General features: G+C 48.4%; 1 protein-coding gene across 7 annotated transcripts in view; it reads left to right on the top strand.

The window, feature by feature from the left end:
* Window positions 1-14,276: 14,276 nt before the first annotated feature.
* Window positions 14,277-20,562, top strand: part of PTK2 (protein tyrosine kinase 2) — a gene marked incomplete at both ends in the record, with an annotated part of 164,837 nt that continues 158,551 nt past the window's right edge. For all 7 annotated transcript variants that reach the window (XM_080694191.1, XM_080694202.1, XM_080694211.1 and 4 more), the window contains one exon: window positions 14,277-14,376. In XM_080694191.1, the coding sequence (XP_080550317.1) occupies window positions 14,277-14,376 (100 nt within the window). The remainder of the gene's footprint in view (window positions 14,377-20,562) is intronic.

A 20,562-nucleotide genomic window follows, 5' to 3' on the forward strand; every position in this document is an offset into this window, starting at 1 on the left:
CCCCAAGTCGAGCCCCCTTCCAGGTGACTGCCTGGACCGCTCACGGCTGTCAGGCCCGCTCTGTCCCGTGCGACGGTGTGTGGGTGCCGCCTGCTGGCTGAGAGGCTTCTACTTGGTTTGTGAGGAGACAGCTGTAGGCTGCTCACAGTGGCCACCGAGAAATCTAGGGTGAAGGAGTAGCGCCGTCCACTTGACGCTGGCGTTTCCGTGGCGTGGCGTGAGCTCGAGTCCCGTGCCATTCTTTACAGCAGCTCAGTGGGGTGGTGATTACTTTCCCTGTTTTACAGTTGAGAAAGCCGTCCAGGGGTCCAGGCGATGCGAGGGCTCCAGCTGTCTGTGTTGAAGCCTACACAGTTCTGGGTCAGTGAGCAGGACGACAGTGCCACCTGCCGAGCTGCCTGGCTCCTGCTCCATTTGGCGCTTGCTGGGGAACTTGTCAGTCAGGTTCAGGGGCACCAGTGGTGATCTGTAAAGCTCTGCACAGTCTCTTGTGTCCCTGGCTTATACTGGGGGAAGAATGCCTTAGTAAGCCCTTGTAAGGTCTCTGACCCACCTTTTCCCGAGGCCCTTAAGTTCAGAGTAAGGGAGAAGGGCGGAGTGGTGTTTTTTTCCCGCCTGTCTTTGCACATCATAGTTGGTTTTTGGAGGGTGGGTAAGCAGGGGGTTATGAGTTGGGGTAGCAAGGAGGCATCTTAGTTGTTTTTCTAGTCTTTTTTTTTTTGAGGTACTGGAGATGGAACCCAGGGGCATTCTACCTCTGAGCTATGCCGCCAGCCCTTTTTTGTTTTTATTCTTTATTTTGAAACAGAGCCTCACTGAGTTGCGAGGGGCTCACTAAGTAGCAGAGGTTGTCTGCGAACCGCGATCCTGCTGTCTCAGCCTCCCAAGTGCTGGGGTTACAAGCGTGCGTCACAGTGCCCGGCTTTAGTCTTTGATATTTTTTCTTTTTTCTTTCCCTTTTTTTTGGTCATACTGTGGATTGAACCTGGGAGCCGCACCCCAGTTCTGTTTTTTAAGTTTCCGGCACTGGGGTGGACCCGGGGCGTTCTACATCCACACCACCCCTGCCCTGTTTTCAGTCTTTATTTTTAAGCAGGGCTCACTGAGTTGCTGAGGGAGGGCCTCGCTAAGTAGCTGAGGCTGGCTGCGAACCGCGATCCTCCTGTCTCAGCCTCCCAAGTGCTGGGATTACAAGCGTGCGCCACCACGCCTGGCTTTTATTTTTTAATTTGAAAAGGGTCTCAGTAAGGTGCTGAGGGCCTTGCTAAATTGCTGAGATTGACTGTGAACCTGCAGTCTTCCTGTCTCAGCCTCCCAAGCACTGGGATTACAGGCACGTACCCCCATGCCGGGCTAGTCTTCATGAATTCCAAGCGGCTTAATAAAATATATAAACTTTCCAGTATTTCCTTTTTGACTATATTAAAAGCAAATGTGTCTTGACAAAAATTACAATTGAATGGCCCAAGTCTTTGAACATTCATTTTACCCATTTCCTGTGGGTGACGTTATGCACAGAAAAAGACGTTCAACATGCTGTCATCCAGAAACGCAAGCACAGCCACAGCGAGATGCTACTGCAACTTAGAGTGAGACCTCGGCAATTTAGCAAGACCCCGTTTAAAAAAAAGAAAAGAAAAGAAAAGAAAAAATCTGTGTTTGTAGTTTATAGGTGGAATGCCTTTGGCTTCAATCTCTTAACATCACACACACACACACACACACACACACACACACACACACACAATTATATAATAGCACAAACAAGATGTCTTAAAAATTAAATTATAGCCGGGCATGGTGGTGTATGCCTGTGATCCGAGTACCTGGGTGGCTGAGACAGGAGTATCGCAGGTTCATGGTTAATCTCAGCAACTTGGAGTGAGGCCCTCAACAATGTAGTGAGACCCTGTTTCAAAATAGCAACAACAAAAAAGGGCTTTGGGTGTAGCTAGGATGTAGAATGTCTCTGTGTCCATCCCCAGTGCCACAAGTTCATTGTGAGGGGAATTAAAGTAGAAAGTGTGTGTGTTCTCATTTTTGTTTAAAAATCAGTTTTTATTTGACTTTAGAAAACAAGGGAGATTGACCCCAGGGACATTCTACCTTAGAGCTACACCTCCAACCCTATTTCTTTTTATTCTTTATTTTGAAACAGGGTTTCACTAAGTTGAGGAGGGCCTAAGTAGCTGTGGCTGGCTGCAAACCTGTGATCCTCTTGTCTCAGCCTCCCAAGTACTGGGATTGCAAGTGTGTGCTGCCTCGCCTGTCTGAGGCCGTTGTTTTTTTTTTTTTTTTTTTTTTTGGTGGTACTAGGGTTCCTGGAAGCCCTTCTGCCTTTGGGCTACACTCCCAGACCTATTTTATATTTTTTATTTGGAAACAAGGTCTCTTAAGCCAGCAGGTCTGGTCTGGCTTCGAACCTGTGCGATCCTCCTGTCTCCGCCTCCCAAGCGTGGGGATTACAAGCATGCGCCACCACGACCGGCCGCCATTGTTTTAAATAATAAACTCCTCATCACTTTATGCCTTGGGGAATACTATACCTTGTGTTGAAATAATGATGCCAGGTGTGGCAGGGCACGCCTTGGGGGGCTGAGTCAGGAGCCTCCTAGGTTCATGGCCAGCCTCAGCAACTTAGCACAGCCCTACTTCACAATAGAAAGAAAAAGTAGAATAAGGCTGGGGTGTGGCTCAGAAGTAGAATGCCCTGGGTTCCATCCCCACTGCTGCAGAAACAAAGCCAGTGGCCTGGTGAGTCACAGCGGACTAGGGTCCCCTCCCTGAGCTGGTCTTGTTCCCTTACTGCTCACGTCCATCCCTACTGTCTCCAGTAGAGTACCATTCTATGCCAGTCCTGCCCGCTGAGACAGCCTTGGCACGAGGGCGCCTTCACGTGGTGCCCACACAGCGAGCGCCTGCGCACAGCTCCGGCTGTTGGCATGGGGCCATTCTGTCACTGGTGCTCTTGGAAGCTATGGTTTCCTTGGAAGGCTACAGTGCTGGTGTGTGCTTGTTGTCGATGACACTTCCATGTGCGTCCAGCAGGGGGCAGCCACACCGGGTCATGGCCTGCTGTTGCGGGAGCTTGGTGTCCAGATGCATGCATTCGTGTGTTGCTATAGTACAGGACTTGAGTTTAATTGCTATTTGAAATGTCTTCTGAAAGGTTACCTCATGACTTTTCATTGAAGTTATTGTATAAGCACAATGTCACAAAAGCAGGAGAAACTTACTTTTATACTTATTGGTGTATTGTAATTATGCATGGCATTCGAAGTGATTCATTAATATACATGTACAGCAGGGTGCATCGCCCTCCACTCTCGTCCCACCCCGTCCTCCTTCGCGGTGCATGGTAGTGAGATTGCAGCGATGCCTTCCATACAGACAGCGCTATTTCAACTGTCTTTCATCAGTTCCTTCCCCACTGCCATCCTGTCCCCCAGCCCCTTCCACTGTGGGACTGCTCAAGCTCTGCATTTAACTGAAGCCCCTTTTGTCTTCTTGGCTTGCTGCGGCTGGCTGGCTGCTCCCACTCAGCACAGTGCTCTGGTCCCATCCCTTCCCCTTCGGGTGACATAGTGCCGTTCTTCATGGAGAGTGAAATTCCGTTATGTGTATAGGCCACGTTTTCACTAAGTACTGTAAATGTGTGTCTTTTAACATTTTATCTTATTTTATTTTTTGTGGTGCTAGGGACAGAAACGAGAGCCTGGGTGTGCTAGGCAAGCACTCTACCACCAAGCTACACCCCAGCCCAGCACTCTTGACTTTGAAAGGGATAATTATTGTTGCTAAGAAAAGGTAAAAGTTTTGCTTAAGGAAGGCCTTATTATTTTGCCAGTATTTGTCTTGAGGGTGCTGTAGAAGTAGTTACCAAAACCAGTAAAAAAGAAAACATCTTGCAAGAGGGAGTTGTTTTTAGAAGTGAACTTTACATACATGCAGGGAAAGGGGAAAAAAAAGCCTTTAACAGATGGTCAGAAAATTTCACCAGTATTGTAGCAGAGACTTAGCAAAGTATAGGCATGATAAGTACTGTGTCTAAAACAGACGCTGTGGCTGGGGAGGAGGGGTGCATTTCCCCGTGGGCAGTCCAGGGCTCTGAGGCTGCAGGGGCCATCGGGAGGTCTGGAGCAGGAGTCCTGTCTTGGGGGGCTCGTGCCCTGCTGTGTTCTGATGGAGCAGCAGTGTGGGTCCCGGCAAACCGGAAGGGGGCTTCAGAGCAGCCCCAGCTCTCCAGAAGGGCCACGCATGCGAGGCTCTGCAGGTGGCGGTGGCTGGGTGTGGGCTGCCATGACTTGTTCAGGGACTGGAGGAATCTTGGAGGTCGGGTGTCCAGCTCTGGGGCTGGGCTGGAGTGTGGAGTCCTTGACCGGGCCTACTGACCTGGGAACCGGCATGTTGTTTTACTTTCTTATAATTTCAGGTAAAGTTAGAGCAAAAATTGCTAGATTTATCATTTCTTTTCAGTAGTGCTTGTAGTTTGCTTAGAAATTTTATTTATTTGTGTTCCTTTTTCTTGTTTGGTTTTCTAGAGACTTGTTTTCATACACCTGCAGGAGGGTGTGTGTGTGTGTGTGTGTGTGTGTGTGTGTGTGTGTGTGTAGAAATCTTTTAACTAAGTCACTTTTTTTTTTTTTTTTTTTTTTTGGGTGGTACTGGAGTTCCTGGAAGCCTTTCTACCTCCTGGCTACATTCCCAGACCTATTTTTATACTTTTTTTTTTTTTTTAAATTTGGAAACAGGGTGTCTTAAGCCAGCGCACTGACTTTGAACCTGTGCGATCCTCCTGTCTCCACCTCCCAAACGCGTGCGCCACCACGCCCGGCTGACTAAGTTACTTAAATGATTAACTTCTTCTTCTCATCTTCCTTCTGCCTGCAGCCTTACTCTTTCTAAGACTGTTGAAAAGCCAGCCCCCTGCTCTTGTCAGGTTTTTTGTTTAGGGATTTGCTTTATTTTATTGGGTTCTGTGGCTGGAAAGGGAACTTAGGCCTCATCATGCTTGGTTAGCATTTGACCACTGAGCACACTCCAAACCCAGGCTCTGGGTTTTATTTTATTTTAGTTTTATTTTTTATGATACTGAGGATTGAACTCAGGAGCATTCTACCTCCAGGTTACACAGTTACACCCTACCCCCCTTTTTTTGGCGGTACTGGGATGGAACCCAGGGGGCATTCAACCTCCGAGCTACACCCTAAGCCCTATTTTTAAATTTTTATTCTACACCCCTAGCCTATTTCTTTATTCATTTTGAAACAGGGTTTCACTGAGTTGCAAAGGGCCTCACTAAGTAGTAGCTGAGGCTGTCCACGAACCACCATCCTCTTATCTCAGCTTCCCAAATGCTGGGATTACAAGCGTGCACCACCATGTCCAGCTTCCTTTATATTTTTTATTTTAAACAAGGTCTACAAAGTTGCTGGGGGGCTTGCTAAATTGCTGAAATGGGCCTTGAACCTTCAACCTCTTGTCTCAGTGTCTCAAGTACTGGGATTATAGGTGTGCACCACCACACCATCCAGATTTTATATATTAAATTGTATATAAATTGTATATTAAATTAACTTAAATAATATATTAATATATAGTAAATAAAAAAAAATATATATATATATATATTGTGTGTGTGTGTGTGTGTGTTATCCTGGGAATAGAACCCAGGGGTCTTCTACCTCTGGGTTATACCTTCAGCTGTATTTTTTTAATTTGGAAACAGGGTCTCCCGAAGCTTCTGAGAACCTCAATAAGTTGCTGAGACTGGCTTTGAACCTGCCATCGTCCTTGTCTCAGGCTCCCAAGTATTGGGATTACAAATGTATGTCTCCATGCCTGGCTCCAGATTTACTTTATTTATTTATTTATTATTTATTTATTGTGGTACTGGGGACTGAACTCAGGGACATCCTACTTCTGAGCTATACCCCCAGCCCTATTTTTATTCTATTCTTTATTTTGAAACAGGGTCTCACTAGTTGAGGAGGGCCTAAGTAGCTGAAGCTGGTTTATTTATTTATTTATTTATTTATTTATTTATTTATTTATTTTTAATTGGTGCATTGTAGTCATATATCAATCACATTGGAATACAAGACTTGAGAGGGTATACAAGCACACATCATCCAATCAGCCCTCATCCAGCCCCCATCCCATTCCCTCCCCCTCCCTCGATCCCATGCTTGTTTGGTGATTAACTTTGATACATTTGTTTATGTACCTCCTGCGTTTTAAAGAGGCTCCGTCCTCCACTATTCCATACCCTCTGATTGGTCACCTTAGTTGCTTCACTATAGGGCCCTTTCTATAGCTCAACCTCTTCCTGTTGTCCCTTTCCTCCTAGTTATTGCTGATTAGGGGAAGCATCTGATTTTTATTTTCTGCGATATTTCTCTGCATGCCGCGTTGCAAGTACCGATCTCACTCTTGACGGCCCCAGTAGTGGCCTAGCTACCCGGTGGACTGATCCAGACCTCGCTGGCTCAAGCAGCGGCCTTGCCTCATGGGAGGCCCCGGTCCTGGTCTCGCTGGCCCCGACACCAGCCTAACCCCTCAGCTGGCTCCGATCCTGGCCGCAGTAGTGGCCTTGCCTCACGGAAGGCTCCGATGCTGGTTTTGTACCTGTGATCCTCCCGTCTCAACCTCCCAAGTGCTGGGATTACAAGCGTGCACCACCACGTCTGGCCAGATACAGTTAAAAAAATCCAAATATAGCCCACATAGTGCAGCGCATCTGTTGAGAGAGTACTGTCACCAGCACAGCTGTGCAAGCGTCTCCTTGCCCCAAACCTCAAACCTCGGTGCCTCCTGTCTGTCCATCTTCATCACTGCTGGCCCCTGCCAGGCAGACCACTTCCTGTCTTACTATAGGCTGGCCTATTCTGGACATTTATGTAACACATGGGCTTTGTGTCTTCTGGCTTCTCACGCTTACCTGTGGCCTGCGCCAGTACGTCATTCTTTTATTGCTGAGTAATATTTGGCAATAAACATTGTGCATGCTCCTGTAGGATGTAGTCTGCCAGCCCCTTGCCTGGTTTTCCTGTCCTTGGGCAGCATCTGTCTATGGTGCCGCGCCCAGATTCTCAGCCTCCGCCTGGTTCCTAGAATTGGCACGTCCCAGGGGTAAAAGTAGGCGCAGTAGATCCTGCGTCTCCTGAGTGCTGGCCCTCTTGTTCTCACTCTGTGTGCGGCCTCTGCTGCCTTCTACCGTGGGCGCGTTATTCTCCTTTTTTAATTTTCTACAGGAAATGTTGCCTTAGTGGCAACTGTTTTATCTGTCTTGGATTTAGAAATCTCAGAGAGAAATCTACTGTCTTCAGTTATTAGTGATAAATTCTTGGTTGAAAGTGGGGAGAATGGTGTGTGTGTGTGTGTGTTTGTCTGTCTGTCCAGGGGCAGTCTACCTCTGAGATACATCCCTAGCCCCTTTTTTTTTTTTTTTTTTTTTTTTTTTTTGCGTGTCTGGGGGTGGAACCCAGGGGTGTTTGACCTCTGAGCTACACCCCCTGCCCTATTTTTTATTCTTTATTTTGAAACCGGGTCTCACTGAGTTGCAGAGGGCCTCACTAAGTATCTGAGGCTGTCCCTGAACTGCGATCCTCCAGTCTCAGCCTCCCGAATACTGGGATTACAAGCATGTACCACTACACTCGGCTGCCCTTTCATTTTTTAAAACAGTGTTTCCCTAGGTAGCTGAGAGTCTCTGTACTTGCTGAGGCTAGCCTCAAACCTGCTATCTTCTGGTCTCAGCCTCCCAAGTACTAGGATTACAGGTGTGTGCCTCTACACCTGGCTTATTTTTTATTTTGAAACAGCGTCTCACTAAGTTGCTGAGGGCCTTGCTAAATTGCAGAGGCTGGCTTTGAACCTGCGATCCCCCTGTCTCAGCCTCCCAAATACTGGGATGACAGGTGTGTGCCACTGAGCCTGGCAAAGGAGTCCTTTAAATAGGTTATTGTTTATAGACCCTCCTTTGCCATCAGGCCCTGGCAAGGCTCAGTGTGGCAGGTAGACCTGAGTAATTGCTGCTGTCAGTCAGGATTCTTGGGCCTGTTAAAAATGGATGAATGCATGATTTCTGCAGTGTCACAGGACACCCAAAGATGCATAATCAGGCATCAATTTTGCTCACGTCTTTTGGGGGAGGTTCCAGGGATTTAGCCTAGGGACATTCTACTGCTGAGCCCTCCAGCCCTATTTTTATTTTGAAACAGCTTCTCTAGGCAATTTTTATAGCTTTTAAATCCAAATATTTATGAATTCAAGAGTTTACTGGTCCATTATAAAACTACATTGTAATTGTTTCAATTATAGTAGATAAGACTTTAGACAATTTCAGTTACACAGTTCTGGTCCTTGATAAAAGAAAGGTTAAATATCTTCATTGTTCTCACAGGGAACTTTTAAAACTGAATATTACAGCCAAGTGTGATGGTGCACACTTGTAGTTCCAGTACTTAGGAGGCTGAGACAGGAGAATCACAGATTCAAGGACAGCCTCAGCAAGTAGTGAAACGTTTGTTTAGTTAACCTAAGCGAGACCCTGATTCACAGTAAAAGTAAAATAGGGCTGAGGTGTGGCTCAGAGGTGGAAGACCTCCACACGTTCTTCTGTCCCCCTTCTTACAATCCCTTAAAATTTTATCCTAGACATCTCTGCATTTGAGCATGGGATGCTGCCCTTCCTTCCTTCCTTCCTTCCTTCCTTCCTTCCTTCCTTCCTTCCTTCCTTCCCCTTCCTTTCTTTCTTTCTTTCTTTCTTTCTTTCTTTCTTTCTTTCTTTCTTTCTTTCTTTCTTTCTTTCTTCGTACTGGGGGTGGAACCCAGAGGCTTTGTACCTCCAGGCTATATTTCCAGACCTATTTTATATTTTATTTGGAAACAGGGTCTCACTAAGTTGCTGAGAGCCTCACTGAGTAGCTGAGGCTGGTTTTGAACCTGTGCGATCCTCCTGTCTCAGCCTCCCAAGCGCAGGGATTAAAACGTGTGCCATCACACCCAGCCTGCTCTTTTCTTAAAACACCACTTTTTATTGCCTGCACAGTCCGGTGCTGTGATGTCCTACCTTGATCGTTTACTTCTCTCCTATTGAACATATAGGCCTTTCCGTTGCTCAGTATTGCAAATAAACTTGAGAACATTAAACCTCAAACTGCCTTCGTCCTATAGGCAGGTCATTGAGGTTGTTAACCAGCCTGCCAGAAGCTAGGACCAAGGGCCCTGTGACTCACGTGCCTGTCTTCTGGTGGGCTGGCTGTGAAGCTCTGCTGCAGTTGTTTTGGGGTCCCCAGTGCAGGATCGCTGACCCTGAGGACTGCGCAGGAGCCGGGTGGTGCTGCCGAGGGCGGCTTGCCTGGCTCACGTTCTCTGTGTGTCCTCCTCTCCTCTTCTGGGGTTGCTTGTCAGGAGAACCCGATGAGTCAAGGTTTCCAGAGCCCCGGGCAAGCCTGGCACGCTGCGCCCAGCTCTGCTTTGGCATCACTCCATTCTCTTAGTGACACCCCCCTTCGTGTTCTTCGTGGCTGGCTCAGCAGGCGATGGGCAGTCACTGTCCTGGTGTTACAGGTAAGGGCACTGAGCTCAGGCTGGCGAACTACTCTCTCTCCCCCTGGCCCACAGGAAGAGCTGGGCGCTTTTGCACCTTCCTGCCTCCCCAGGTCCTCAGGCCTGGCAAAGGGAGGCATGGAAATTGTCAGAGGCTGCAAGGGAGTGGAGCACACTCGTGCCACCACTTCTTGGGGCTGGTTGTATTTTAAGACCTATTGTCTGTTTTTGGAAGGTCATTAGATCTTTTATTACTAATATTTCTTTAACTTTTATCAAGCCATAATTTTGGTTGATAGGCTCAAATTTTCCTAAAAGTTATTTTTTTTTAATGGTGGAAGCAGTGAGACCTCGTGGCAGAAATGATAATTAGTAATCTTAATGGAAGTGGACTTATTCAGGATACTCCTGCATGAGAAAGTTCTGTACATTGAGGCGCTCAGCTGGGCATTAGAGTTGCCACACTGTGAAAGTGTTGAGGTGAAGTCTGTGACTCCTGATAACACAAACATAAGCGCAAGGGGGTGGGCTTAGGCGTGCACATGTGTAACTGGACCGGGTGCGGCTCTTTCCCATCCTCCTGGGCTGACGTGCAATCATGTATCAGTGTTTTACTTTCTTAAGAAAGTTCTTAAGAGGTACCTGCTGCTTTTGTCTGGGATTAGGGCAGACGAAGCCATGACTTCTAAAGGACAAACGCAGAGGCCTTGTGTCCTCCTGGACTGCTCGGCGACCTCTGTACACAGCTGGTTCCTTCGGAGCATCCCGCGCAGCCTCGCTTGTGGTCGGCATCGTGCCTGGCACGTGAGGAGGGGTCTTTTCCTGCACACATCTTGTCCACGGCACTCTGCTGGTCTAATGATTTTTATCTAATTTCATATTGTTTCTGTTTTGCTCTACTGCATTTGGCAGTAAAAATTCTCCACTGCATATTAAAGCCCGACGAGGGGCATGATTTATTTTTTATGTAGGGTGAGCAGAGGCAGTCCACTTGATTTTCCTAGACTCTGTGTTGATTTTTCTCTTTCCGTCCTCATATTCTTGAGAAAGCAAGGTTTTCCTGCTGGATTCACTCAGTACTAACCAAGCCTCCGCCCTCTGTTGGGGCCTGGCGGTGCAGCAGTGCTCAAGACGAAGCGGCAGTACTGCTCTGCACGTGTGGCCAGGCCTGGGATGAAAACAACGCCCCTCTGCCATCTTCTCTTTACCTGGAGGGTCATGGGGGCCTCATTAACATTTTGGTGAGGTCCTGGAGACGCGTGTCCAGAACAGATGAACTCCTCTGTCGCAGAGCTGGCAGCCAGACAGCAAACATAATGCCTGAGTAAGTCCTGCGCAGCCGCGGAGCTCAGGACCCTGCTGAGGAGGCGAGGGCGTGGCAGCGCAGAGTCTGCGTGGCAGGGGTGTGGCAGGGGCCTTGCTGCCCAGGGGAGGTGGGTCCAGGCAGATTGGAGGCTTGCGCAGCTGGGTGGGGTGGGGCAGCTGGGTGGGGTGGGAGCGGGCCAGGGTACATAGCAGAGCGCCTGCAGGAGCTAGCGCAGGCCCGCCCGCCACCTCCGCGACCTGTGCGGGGCACGCGGGGAGCTGGTCGGGAGCCCAGGCCAGGTGGCGGCTGCAGCTTTGAGAGGGTAGGAAGCAGCAAGCATGGGCCATGATGGGGCAGCGGATGGCTGATAGGCGCTCGCACGCGGCTGCCTTCTGAAGTGCAGGAGAGGGGGTCACTCATGGCCTGTGTGGAGGAGGAGAGAAAAGACAAGGCCAGCTAAGACTTGTGTGTGGAGGGCACTGGGGATGGAGCCTAGGGGCGTTCTACCTCTGAGCCATACCCCCAGCCCTGCTGAAAACTTCACTCTGTTGTTGAGGTGGTCCTCAGACCTGCGATCCTCCTGACTCAGCCTTCCAAGTACTGGGATTACAGGCGTGCGCTACCACGCCCCACTCAACCAGTGTTTTGCAAATAGTAATATCTTTCTTGTAAATTTTAATGAAGTGCTTATTGTTAGTTTGGGCTTATTAGCAGAGTTGATTTTCACTGTGTTGAGACAAAAAGGTTTTATTTAAATATCACAGGACGTTTAAAATCAACAGTGACCTTTGTATAGACGTAAGATTTATAACCAATTGGAGAACAGAACCTAAAATTGTTTTTTATACCTATGTTGCTTGTAACTGGGCTATTTCTGGTCTCTTGAAAATGCCGCTGAATTAGGACTTGGAGGCATACCTTGTTTTCACTATTCAGCAACAGGAAAACATGTGTGGTTGCATAGCCAAGCTTGCGGACGGTTGCTGGAGCAGAGGCACAGCCCCGTCTGCTCACCCACTGGCCTCCGCCCTTTCTTCGTGGGCCCTGGGTGGTGCCCAGGCTCAGCATCTGCTGCCCCCATCCCCGCGTGTCACCGCACTGAGGGTGGGGCTCTCCCTCTGCTGAGGGCCAGCCCAGGTGCCGTCACCTGTAGAAGAGATGCAGGGTGCTGATCTTGGGCCCAGTGTGTAGGGTATGGCAGCGCCTAGTCAGGGGCAGGTGTCCGCCCTCCCTCAGGAGGCCTGAGTCCCAGGGGGCTCGCTTGTGTGCTGTCCTTGCTTGGCCTCTTGCTCGCTTCCTCTGCGGGCGGCCCTCCTGGTCCAGGCTCTCCTGGACACTGGTCGAAGGCAGGGGTGTTTTCCAGGGAGTCTAACTGGTCCTCTGCTCTTCTCTAGCCTGCTTGCTCCTGTTTTCCTGGCGCTCTGAGGCTGGGGCTCACGCGGGGGAGTGCTGTGTTCGTGGGGCCCTGGAGAGGTTCACTAGAACTCTGGCTGCTCTCAGGAGGCTGAAAGTGGAGCCCGGAGACAAAGCCGTCATGAAGGGCAGTGCTGGGATGGAGGCCGGCTGGCCAGGCGGCACAGGGCACAAGCAGCCTCCTGCTTTCCTGGCCTTTGCTCTGCCCTTGTTCCAGAAGTTGGTGAGCTTGTGACACTGCCGGCCCTTTGCGTGGTTGCCTGAAGTGCTGGATCTGGGCCTGGCTTGTGGGAATGCATCGTGGGGAGTCAGCCCCTGCGAGCAAGGCCCGCTTTGTGTGCGGGCACTGTGGTGCGCTGCGCGGGCACTGTGGTACGCTGCGGGAGCTCCAGCAGCCAGGCCCTGGCCTGGCCGGTGTCCCGCCCTGCTGCCTGCCAGAAGCTGGGGGTTTGTCTTGACCTTGACAAGTTTGAATGGAAAAGTGAGGAGTTTTGCGTTTTTAGAGTTGCTGATGCAGAGGGAAATCAGGGTGTCTTCTGTCCTGTTCTTCAGTGGGAGTTTGTCATTTGCCTTTGGAAGCTGAGGAAATTCATATATATTGATTTCTCAGTATTCCCCTAAGTTATTTTTTTCTTTTTTTTGGTGGTACTGGGGTTCCTGGAAGCCCTTCTACCTTCCGGTCTACACTCCCAGACCTATTTTATATTTTTTATTTATTTGGAAACAGGGTCTCTTAAGCCAGCGCGGCTGACTACAAACCTGCATGATCCTCTTGTCTCCGCCTCCCAAGCGCGGGGATGACAAGCGTGCGCCACCACGCCTGGCATACCCTAAGTGATTTTTATAAGTACTGGGGTTTGAACCCGGGGACATTCTGCATGTGAGCTACACCCGCAGCCTGATTTTATTTTTATTTTGCAAGTCTTGCCAGGTTGAGGGAGTCTACCTACTTGTTGAGGCTGCTCCCCAACCTATGGTCCTCCAGTCTCAGCCTCTCAAGTGTGCCGGTTCCCCTAAGTGAATTTTAAAAGACTTTGGCAGTCATATTATTGTTTTTGTGCTTTCTAAATAGTGTCATGAATTTATAGATTTATGAAAGTATCAATCAGGAAAAACATCAACTCATATATTTGGGTTCCTATAGACGTGTGTGTGGGGGGCACTGGGGTGGAACCCAGGGGCTTTTCTACCTCCGGGCTATGCTCCCAGACCTATTTTGTATTTTATTTGGAAACAGGGTCTCACTGAGTTGCTGAGAGCCTCACTCAGTAGCTGAGGCTGGCTTTGAACCTGTGCGATCTCCTGTCTCAGCCTCCCAAGCGCGGGGACTACAAGTGTGCGCCACCACGCCCGGCTTTAGATTTTTTTTTTTTTACAGATTTGTTTTTGTTGTTGATCAGTATTTTCCCCACAATGATCTGTTTTCACCAGGTAATCATTTTAACGCCAAGGTCAGGATGAGGTCGGTAAAGTGCCAGAAGCATGACCTGGGAACAGAGTGGTTTAGGAGCCTTCTACAGACATGATCTGGGTCAGACTCGCTTTGCAGCTTACTCAGTTTTAGAGGCGGCTGTCAGTTTTGTAAACAGAAGTCTGCCGGATGCGTTGAACAGAAGGGCGAGATTAGCATATTCATAAGATGCTGGCGACTGGCCTTCCTCTCCTCCTCCCGCCTCCTCCCTCCCTCCTGCCCTGAGTGAATGTGGGAGCGCAGGCCCGCAGGGCCGCTGACTAGCTCTTTCATCCTGTTCAGGAGCTTGATCTGGCCAGGATGGTCTGTGTTTCAGATTGCGGAAGCATGAGAAGATTCGGTAACTGAGAGGCATCCTTCAAGCTGCTGACAGCGTTACCGAAGGGACACCTCCCAAATTCTGCTTCAAGCTCTGAAAAAAGGACTGAGCGCACAGGGGGGCGCAGTCTTGCTTTGGATCGAGCAAGTGCTATCGGAGCGGTGGCCAGGGCCGCTGTGTGCGGACTCCCGCCTGATCTTGATAGCATTGGGTGTATGTTGTTGGAACTGGCAGGCCAAGAGGCCCTGAGACCCGCCGGGGCCGTCTGTATGGAGAAAAGCGGCTGTGGTCCCTTTCCAATGTGTTGGGCTAAAGGTATAAATAACTTAAACATCTGTTTGGTTTATGTTTTATTTAAATTTATGTTTTTGCGTTAAAAGGTAGATAAGAGTTTCTCAGGATTTATTTCAAATAGAACTGTAATTAAATTTGAAGGAGAATGGAAATTGATGCAGTGTGGGTTTGCAACAATTGCAGAAAACCAATTAGCTTTTCAAATAGTAAGTAAAAATATTTTTATGGAAATGCATTTAAAGGGAACTAAATTATCTTTCTGTCTTCTGTTTTATGCCTCTTAAAAGTTTTATTTTTTATTTTACCCAAGGCATAAAGCAACTAATTTTAACTTTATAGGACAACAGGAAAAAAATGAGTAAAATGCATTTTCTTATTTAAAATATTGGCTTCCTGTACTCACTCTAAAGGCTGTACATTTAATTGGAGGACCCATATTTTAAGATGAACTTGACGAATGGTCAGAAACTGGACAGGAATCTCCCACTCAGTGCGTAGGGTTTTGAGTCATATAAAAATGTACATATAAAATATGTCATTTTCACTGTAACATTCAAGGCGGTGTTTAGAAAACATTGGAAAAACTGCCATGGAATTAGTGCAGGACTCTAAATTGAGCTTAAAGTAGTAATGAATATTTAAGTAAAGTCCTTAATGAAGAATGTAATAAGTGTTTCTGGCTGTTACATATATGTAAGTATAACATCACAGGAAGGATTGTAAGAGGAATGGCAAGCGGCTGCACCTTGATTAAGAAAGCTGCAGGCTTTTTTTTTTTTTTAGTTTACTTTTTTTGCTTAACCACTTTTGTACTACTAGGGTATTGATGTGTTGGCACAAAGCTGCAGTTTCAGCATTAAATTTTTTGCCGCTGGTCAAGTTGTCTTTGTCATCTGTTAATTCTTTTTAAGGCCTTTACACACCAAAGGATGTGATATTTGAACTGTTCCCGTATGATGGTACCGGAACCTCTTCCCTGTATTATATAATTAGATATTCAGAGAAAAGATTTAAACGGAAACTCAAATTTTAAAGGACATCTGGTATAGGATCTTAAAAAATTATAGTTTCTCAGCCTATGGATCATATAATTGAGCGTAACTCGTGTGACTGCTTGGAGGAAAAGGGTTCTGTCTTCTTGAAAACTGACCTTCCCCCAGACTTGCTGGACGCCTGCATAAAGCCACTTCATTGTAGGGTGGCACTCATTATGACCCGAAAGGTTCTCCAGTTTCCCTCACAAAGAACAGGCTAGACCCCAGATGGACAAACCCAAGCAGCAGTAGGGCATTTACAAATCTGCTGCTGGATTGTTTGATCCAGTGTGTCTTGAGAATGTTGGGAACATGGTGAGGCAGACCTGGGGTAGGACTGTTGGCTCACCACAAAGCAGTCAGCCAAAGCAGCCCCGTTCTCCAGTGTGCTTCAGCCTTCAAGAAGGTGAGCACAGCCAGCTCTAACTGAAGTGTGTGCTTCTGATCAGAGGGTGGGTCTGTGTGAAGGCAGAGGGTGGGGAGGCAGGGCCACCAAGGGCCGGAGCAGCCTCACGCAGGCCCTCTCCTTCACCACGGGCGGCACTGGTGGGCGCCTGCCGAGCGCACGTCCCTACAGCCATCAACTCAAGCAGCTTCCTTGGTACTAGAGATTGAACTCAGGTGTTCTATCTCCAAGCCACACCCCCAGCTCTTTTTATTTTGAAACAAGGTCTCACTAAAGTGCTCAGGGCCTAGCTAAATTGTTTAGGCTGGCTGCAAACCTATGGTCCTCCTGTCTCAGCCTCCCAAGTACTGGGATTACAGGTGTGTGCCACCGGACCCAGCTACAGCTATAAATTTCCTCTCTGCCTGTTTGTTTTACTCCTTTGCAGCAGGACAGGAAGGCAGGAGACCTGTTTTCATGCTAGTTAATTTACATCTTCATGATAAGGAAAAAGATATCGGTGTGTAGGAATTGGCTGAATTGATTTTTTAAGTATGAGTTACTTTTGGTAGATAAGACAAAGAGCTCAAATCCAAAGAATACACAGATCTCTTATCTGCAGTGAGACACTCTAAACCACACATTGGATTTTATCAGTCACATTAACCTCAAAACGCATAGCAGTGTCCCATTTTAACAGCACATAAAATTCTTACCAGGGCAGGCTAAAAATAGTAGGACAGACCTATATTACATACTTCAAAATGAAGCCTGTAAGTATCCTTGAATTACTCAGGGGTCTTTAATGTAGCAGAGTTTATTGGACTTTGAGTTGGGTGTAAAGAATCTACATTAGAACTCAGTCAAGAAGGCTAAAGCACTCAAAAGATTTTGCCATAACACGTTTATCGACAGTTTAAAATCTGAGCACTGGCTTCAGCGTGACTCTTGGCTCCGCTCTGTAAGGCTGCAGGGCTGTTGGGTGAAGAAAGCCTCCCCTGTGGAATTTTTTGACTCTATCCCAGTTTGAAAGGCTCGAAAGCATTAAAGAGGTGTCAGATTTCCTTGGTAGAAGTAGGTTTGTTGATTGTGTTTCTTCTTCAGTAGTAGAGATTGAGTATAGATGCATAGTTTTTTGTGTGCTTGTGGCTCCTGTGCTTAAAATCATGCTTATTCTGTGTTAGAGTTTTAAACTGCACCTCAGTCGCTCTGTCCGCCTGTCCATCCATCAGTCCGTGCACTCATCCACGCAGGTAGCTCTCTATGCCCGTCAGCTGCTGCCTGGGGCCTCCGCTGTGCTGCTCGAGCGGCCGGTGCATCACTGCCTGACCCTGCCTCGTCTTAGCACTGGACGCTGTGATGCTAGCTTTTCACATAGCCCGAGCCCTTCAACTTGCCCATGCTGGTGTCTTTCTCCTGTCTGGTCTTCCTGTTCCCACACGTGCTCATCCTTCACACACCTGTCCGCGATTTTGTAAAGACACGCCCGATGTTATTTCCTGCCCAGAGCTCCGTGGTGGCTTCTCTAGACTTGAGCGACATCCCCATTGTGAGGCCTCCTTCTGCAGCCTCCGGCCTTTGTCCTTTCCTTGTTAGCGGGACTCCCAGATTCCTCGAGGCACACACCCCGGCTATGGCCACCTCCTAGAGCCGCCCTCGGGTTCCCACCTTTGGGAAAGGGCGTCTTAACCACGCCTCGGTCGCCTACCCTTCCCCCCTGGCCTCTGCTTCTGATCTGCCTGGTGTTTACTTGACTCGACATCTAGCATTGTACTTATTTGAGTTTTGCCCTCCTTACTCAACTGTAAACATACCTAGGGATAATGTCAGGCATTTTGCTGCTTGGCAGATAGTTGGCACAGGGATGTTACTTTAAAGAATAATTTTTTTGTGGTACTGGGGGCTGAACCCAGGGGCGTTCTACCTTTGAGCTCCACCCTCAGCCCTGTTTTCTACCCTCAGTCCTCTTTTTTTATTCTTTGAGACAGGGAGGGTCTTACTAAGTTGCGGAGAGCCTCACTAAGTAGCTTAGAATTGCCGTGGACCTGGATCTTCCTGCCTCAGCCTCCCAAGTACTGGGATTACAAGCGTGTGCCACCATGCCCGGCAAGAATAAATACATTTCATGTGGGTTGACCTTGATTGTTTTTAAAGTTTCTTTCAGAGCCAAAATCCGGTGAGGATTTTGTATTATTCTATAGGCACATCTACTTTTAGCATCATTGAACTGTCAGAACAGTGTTTCCATGTGAAACTTGAGGCCATTCTGACTTCCCTAGTGTTCATCGTTCCTCTGTCAGCGGAAGGGTTTGGTGTAGTGTCCTGCCTAGAGTGTGGGATTTATAAATGCTCAGACATTGAGATGCGGCCTTGGTCTGGAGCTATTATTGATTCCTGTGGACTTGTTTGAATATTTTACTCATTATTTTGTGTGGTTTTTTTTTTTAACCTTTACCTCTAATGATAATATTTTAGGAAAGAATTGTGCCCTTTTTTTTTGTGGTACTGGGGTTCCTGGAAACCCTTCTACCTCTAGGCTACACTCCCAGACCTATTTACTTTTTTAAATTTTGAAACAGGGTCTCCTAAGCCAGTGTGGCTGGCTTTGAACCTGCGTGATCCTCCTGTCCCCGCCTCCCAAGCGCGGGGATTACAAGCGTGCGCCACCATGCCCGGCAGAATTGTGCTTTTTTTTAACAGCTAAAACTTATTCTGCAGTTACTGTTTGTTGTGCGTTGTTCCGAGCATTACACACGCATGTGTGTGCACACGCACACACAGTCTCATGTGGTTCTCACAGAAGCCCTCTGAGATAGAAGATACTCAGTACCCTAGTTCTGCAGACATGGTAATTGAGACGGGAGAGCTTAAGGAACTCGGCGGTGGTTGCTTAGCTTGTAAAAGCAGAGCCAAGTTCTGGACAGTGGCACTTTGACTCTAGTGGCTATATTGTTTTGGCTTTTTGGTACTGGGGATTGAACCCAGTGGCACTCTACCTCTGAGGTACATTTCAGCCCATTTTAATTTTTATTTTGAAACAGGGTCATACTAAGCTGCTTAGGCTGGCCCTGAACCTGCGATCCTCCTGTCTCATTCTCCCAAATACTAGGATTAGAGGCGTGAGCCACCACACCTGGCTCAGTGCCTGTAATCATTCTCATCTCTCTCTCTCTCTCTCTCTCTCTCTCTCTCTCTCTCTCTCCCTCCCTCCCTCCCTCCCTCCCTCCCTCCCTCTCTCTCTCTCTCTCTCTCCCTCTCTCTCTCTCCCTCTCTCCCCCCCCCTCTCTGCAGTCTGCAGTACTCCGAGCTACACCCCCAGCCCTATTTTTTATTCTTTATTATTTTGAAACAGGGTCTCACTGAGTTGTGAAGGCCCTCCCTAAGTAGCTGAGGCTGTCCTCGAACCGTCATCCTCTGATCTCCGGTTTCTGCCTCCTGAATGCTGGGATGTCAAGTGTGCACCACCACTCCGGCTCAGTGAGTACATTCTTAATCATTGTGCAACACATACCCCGTAGGGAGCCAGTAGGTTCATAATGGAGTTGTCTACTCTGTAATGATTAATTGTTGATGTAAGAATCACACCTTCTACTCTCAGATGTTTTCCTTTGGGCTTCACTCATTCCTGTACACAGTGAGTACTTAGTAGTTACTGAGCCCAGCGTCACTGTTGGTAGATGCCAGTGGGTAAAGACACACCCTGCTCCCTGTGAAGCCAGTCTTCTAGTGAAGACAATAAGTAAGTCGACTAGTTGGGTGGGGTGCTGAGTCCACGCTGAGGGTCCTGGCCGATGACAGTCCTCTGTAGAGCGTGGCCACATTGGGAAGATGTAGTTCATGGAAGACCTGCAGGATGAGGGAGCTGTCCAGGGGCGTCTGGAGGAAGAAGTTCAAGTGGAGTGTGTGGCAGAGTCTCTTGGGAGCAGAGCGGGCGGCCTGACAGCGGCGGGGTGAGGAGGGTCTGGGGTTTCTTCACGACTCTTTCTCGCTGAGTTGCTGTCTTAGCAGAGACGGGCACGCCGCGCTAGGCCCCTAGAAGCCACCGCAGTTGCAGGTGGTTTGAAACCACTTTTCCCTGAAGAGCTCAGTGAGGGCGAGGGTCTTGGGGCGCAGCCCTCCCCAGGAACCCACGTTGCATACTGGTGATGAGAGGCCCTGCGCACCTGGGGTCTGAGCAGAAAGGCGGGGCGGCTCCCCAGCGCTCTGGCCCATCAGAGTGACCCAGCAGGCCCTGGCCCCGCCTCGCCCTTGGATGCGTGGTCCTTGTCCTCAGGTCTTCTCATGCTACTGCTCCCTGCCCATCCCTCGCTCCCACCTTCCGCCCCGCACGGCCTTGCTGTGGGTAGGAACTTATTTTTTTCCAAAAGCAGAGAGAAGCACAGTCATTTATTTTCTGTAACTTATTTAAGAAATTTACAAAAACAGAACCCAAACTAAAACACCACAAACCACAACATAAACCTAGAGAATTTGTTACGCTTCATGGTTGATCATCGTCCTCGCAGGTGTAAACCTTGCTAAAATGCAGCCGGCACATGTATTGCTTGAGAATAGTTTTTAAAGTTACATATCAAAATGGTGAGAACACTTGGTTTGGGGCATGGGCAGGAACTTATTCCAGCCCTCTGTGTCTTCCTCTTTGACCCCCTGTTTAATGTGGGCTGTCCCAATGCACTCTCCAGCTTACTTGCTGGGTTGCTTTGCTTGCTGTCTCTTAGTGAAGTGTGTGCCGACAAGGTAGGAAGCGCATCTGTCTGTTCGTCCGTCTCTCCTGGCAGTTGCTGCATT

Source organism: Muscardinus avellanarius (genome assembly GCF_963383645.1).
Source record: "Muscardinus avellanarius genome assembly, chromosome: 4".
Classification (NCBI taxonomy): domain Eukaryota; kingdom Metazoa; phylum Chordata; class Mammalia; order Rodentia; family Gliridae; genus Muscardinus; species Muscardinus avellanarius.